General features: G+C 38.5%; 1 protein-coding gene across 1 annotated transcript in view; it reads left to right on the forward strand.

The window, feature by feature from the left end:
• Window positions 1-2,948: 2,948 nt before the first annotated feature.
• Window positions 2,949-3,936, forward strand: part of LOC107105145 (gastrula zinc finger protein XlCGF57.1-like) — a gene marked incomplete at its 3' end in the record, with an annotated part of 5,091 nt that continues 4,103 nt past the window's right edge. Inside the window, exon 1 of the mRNA XM_015405265.1 lies at window positions 2,949-2,982. Coding sequence (XP_015260751.1) covers window positions 2,949-2,982 — 34 coding nt within the window. The remainder of the gene's footprint in view (window positions 2,983-3,936) is intronic.

Raw genomic sequence — 3,936 nt, forward strand, 5'->3', positions numbered from 1 at the left:
TTGGTGCATTTAAAATCTCTTTAGAAAATAAAAACAAGAAAAAATCAGGGTGACAGAGGTAAAACATTTTGCCCCTCTCCCTTATCTTCACAATACTTTCCAAGCAACATCCCACAGTGTCATGTGTAGGGAACCTTAAACCCAAGATTAAATGACATAACTTACAAATAACTACAATAATTAAGTATAATTCCCCCAAATTAATAACGAATAATGTCTAATAACTCTTAACAGTAAAGTAACTGCAAAACAAAAATTAACTATAAAGCGTCTCAAATAAGTATAAGTAATAATAATAATAATAAGTAAATATCAAAATAACACAAAAAAATGAGTCTCCTACACTGCTCTTTAACCATTAGTGGTGTGAAACATTCTGTAGTTGTGCTAACACAAGGTTGTTGGTTCACATTTAATGTAATGGTTCACATTTAATACCCAGACTCCGGCCATCTCAGGGAAGATGGCCTAAGTTTATTAACTGTATCCTGCGGCTGTGGAGTTTGCAAACATTGATCTGTTCATCCTCTGACCACTTGAGGACTCAAGTCAGGCTAAACCTAAGACTCATGCCACCCTTTGTGGCAGTTATTTCAACTTTTCAATTACAACAACACATTTGTTAAGGAAGAGTGGCGGCCTAGTGGATAGGACATAGGGCTTGTGAGTTTTAAACCTACTCCCACAGACTGCCACTCTGGATCTCTGAGCAACCCCCCGATTACCAGGTGTTTTTTCAGGTATGGGAACACCTAAAACACACTGGACATTATGTCCCCAGAACCAAAGTTAAAGACCAGGTTAAGTCTTTGCCTTCAATGCAATAAACGTAGTGGAGGGTGACCCCTTCATCTTGTCCAATATGTCTGGTTTTATGCCGACAGCTCTGCAGGACAGATCACAGCTTTGATGCAGTCATGGTCTTCCAGTCCATTACAGGATCACCTTATCTGATTGGTTGACACTCACCTCAAACTGAAAAACAGTCTGACAGTTTGGACGCAGGTCAACACTTGAAAGCTCCCAATGTGCCGAAGAGGTAAAACAGGCCTAAATGGTAGAATTTCATGTAAACCAGGAGCCACTGACACTAAAGTAATTTCATCCCAATGCAGCATGAGGAAAAGACTAGAACAACAGAGTAAAAGACACTAAAATTAATTTAACATGTCAGAGATTTCCAGAAAAAAACACAGATTTTATAAACTGGTAATGCAGTTATCAACCAGATATCTATAAATGTTTCATTGCTCACTTTCAGCTGCTACAAACAGCTAGCAGGTAGTGGGAAATGACAGATATGACAGATAGCGAGTAAACACTCCAACCACCCGCCTAACATGTAGCCACCATGGCCTGTGGGTGGGGCTACACTGCTTTGACACCTCCAAAAGTCATTTTAAAGTGGGCTCATTCTTGATTGACTGGTGAAAATTGTAGGTCTACTTTCTCCCCTGAAAACATCTTGAAAAATTTTTTTAAGTTTATATTTTATAACTTCATTTACTCTGAGCCTTCTTTTATTACATACTTATGACTGTAACAGTACTTTAACCCCTGTTGATGAAATTTCAAAAGTACGCAAGTTTACAATTACAGAAATGTAAACATAAGCTACATCCTGAACCATTCAACTGAAAAATATCTGTAAAGTTGTTTAAACAAGCTTTGATGACAAAGTGGAGGTCCAAGCCTTTCTAGAGGACAGTGCAGCGTTGCCTGGTCCTTTCTAACCTGTGATGTGATGTCAGAGCTGCAGTGAATGCTGGGAAATGTAGTTCTACTCTGGGGCGACAGTGGCNCTCCCATGTCAGAGGATGAAGACAGCACATCCAGTTAGTCACAGTCAGAGAAACAGGATTACACTGAAGAACAGGCCGATCTCCAGCATCTATAAACAAAGGTGTTGATGGAAGCAGCACAACTTCCATCAACTATGAGCAATGCCTTGAAGGCACAAACTGAATAGCTCACAATTTATCATTTATGGTACGGCAGTATTCATAACATTTAGGCGAATCACCGTCACCCAGACATCCGCATATTTATGTTTTTAAAAAAAAAAAAGACGTCATCCGCGTACTGGACTGGAGTCATAACAGGCAGCCCGGGCCACAGGCGGCTACGCTCTACCCCTTCTATTAATTCGGCTACCTAATCTGAATCGTTCAATTCCATTTTGAGAGCGAGATCATCTGTATTACTAGCACTAGACATCTTCTGCATGTGAATTAAACTAGCAGCAGTTCAGTGGACAGAATGAATGAATGGTAGCCGGCGTGCACGGGTGACTTCAAACACGCACCGCTTTGTTTTTAAAACATATAAATATAAAAAATATAACCGCATGTCTGGGGGACAGTGATTCGACTACATATTATGAATGCTGGCGTACCATAAATGATAAATTATGAACAGTTTAGTTTTGCCTTCAAGTATTTTGCCCCTAGGAATACGTTACTTGGAAATAACCTAATGGAATATCTTCAGAACAGCTCCAAATGACACAAAACTCATATGGGTGAGCAGAACTTGATGTAATAACGTAAAATCAAGGGCTCAATGTAAAAAAAAAAAAAAAAAAAAAATGGCTTTCCCCTTTAAGGCAGTACTGCAGAACTAGCAACCCCATAAACAAAATCATCAACCTGTGAAGTGGAATAAACTAAACATTAACACTATCTGATAATGATCTGCTAAAGTGAAACCTTCTTTTGGGGTAGGAGAACTCTGTTAAAGTAATCCTGAAGGTTATTAAAATATGGTCAAAGAGGACAGGGTTGTGAGGAAATACTGTTATTTCTTCACATTCTATGCCATATGTCAGCACAAGGTCTAAAATATGAAGATGAGACTGTGTAGGACTATTCACATTTTGAACACAGCCAATAGATTCTAAGATAGCAATAAAGGCTGTTCTTAAGCTATGGATGGTAAAATCCCCCACTATGATGACCCTGCCAGTATTTAACACCAAATCAGGTAGGTACTCTAAAAACTCATCTAAAAATTCAGAGTCTGGACCTTTAATTATTAACTGCCTTTGGAGTAATCATTAAGTCATACTGAAAGCAGTTGCTGCTACTCCTCACCAATGAATTCTGTTTTTTGAAAATAAATAACTTGAAGGAGTTGACTTCAGAGCGTTAAAGCAACTTGACCACTGTTTAATCTAATGTCCAGATTTCTGCGTCTGTGTATTTTTGATACCCACGTCTCCGGTTTGAACGCAGTATTACAGCGTGTGCAAACCACTATCACCAGGTGCCCGGAAGTATTCCCATACTTTGGATACTTTCGGTCTTCAAGCTAACAGATGCCTCCCGCCTCGATTCAGACTCACCCGACGGTGCCATTTTCATCTCGCGCTCAAAACAAGAACCAACAGTAACAGAAGCTCGTGACACGAGAGGAAATAGAGCCAATTTATGGAGCCAAAAATGTGCTGTGTAGTGGAATTTTCTGAACTCAGATGAGTCTCAGATGTGACCAAAATAAATAGATAACAGGCTGAGAAAAATTAGAATGAATTTTCATCGTCGATTTATGTTGTCACTAGCTCTCACGTAATGCTTCTAGATAGAACTGAGGTGTTGGCAAACAGCGGCACCGGTTGGAGAGAGCAGAGCTGTGACCACCAAAGTTGTTGAATTTTTTTTTTTTTTTACTTAAGATGTAATATAGAGAAAATAAAGTTAACAAAAGTAGAAATAAGGAATGATCTCGATTTTGTTTAGGTGGCTTTAAAAATAACTTTTTTTAATTTAGCCCTATCCACTGGGATCCACAGGTCCATAAAGGTATAACCTTCTGCCTTTTATTCATCAAATAATTTTTTTTTAAACAAAATTCAAGATCCACTTGGCCCCATTATTTTGTCAATTATTTTCCTTGTTTAATAATCTATTTGGATTTGGCTTTGTTGACTAAATATAT

This window comes from Cyprinodon variegatus, unplaced genomic scaffold (assembly GCF_000732505.1).
Source record: "Cyprinodon variegatus isolate N-32 unplaced genomic scaffold, C_variegatus-1.0 Scaffold2094, whole genome shotgun sequence".
Lineage (NCBI taxonomy): Eukaryota > Metazoa > Chordata > Actinopteri > Cyprinodontiformes > Cyprinodontidae > Cyprinodon > Cyprinodon variegatus.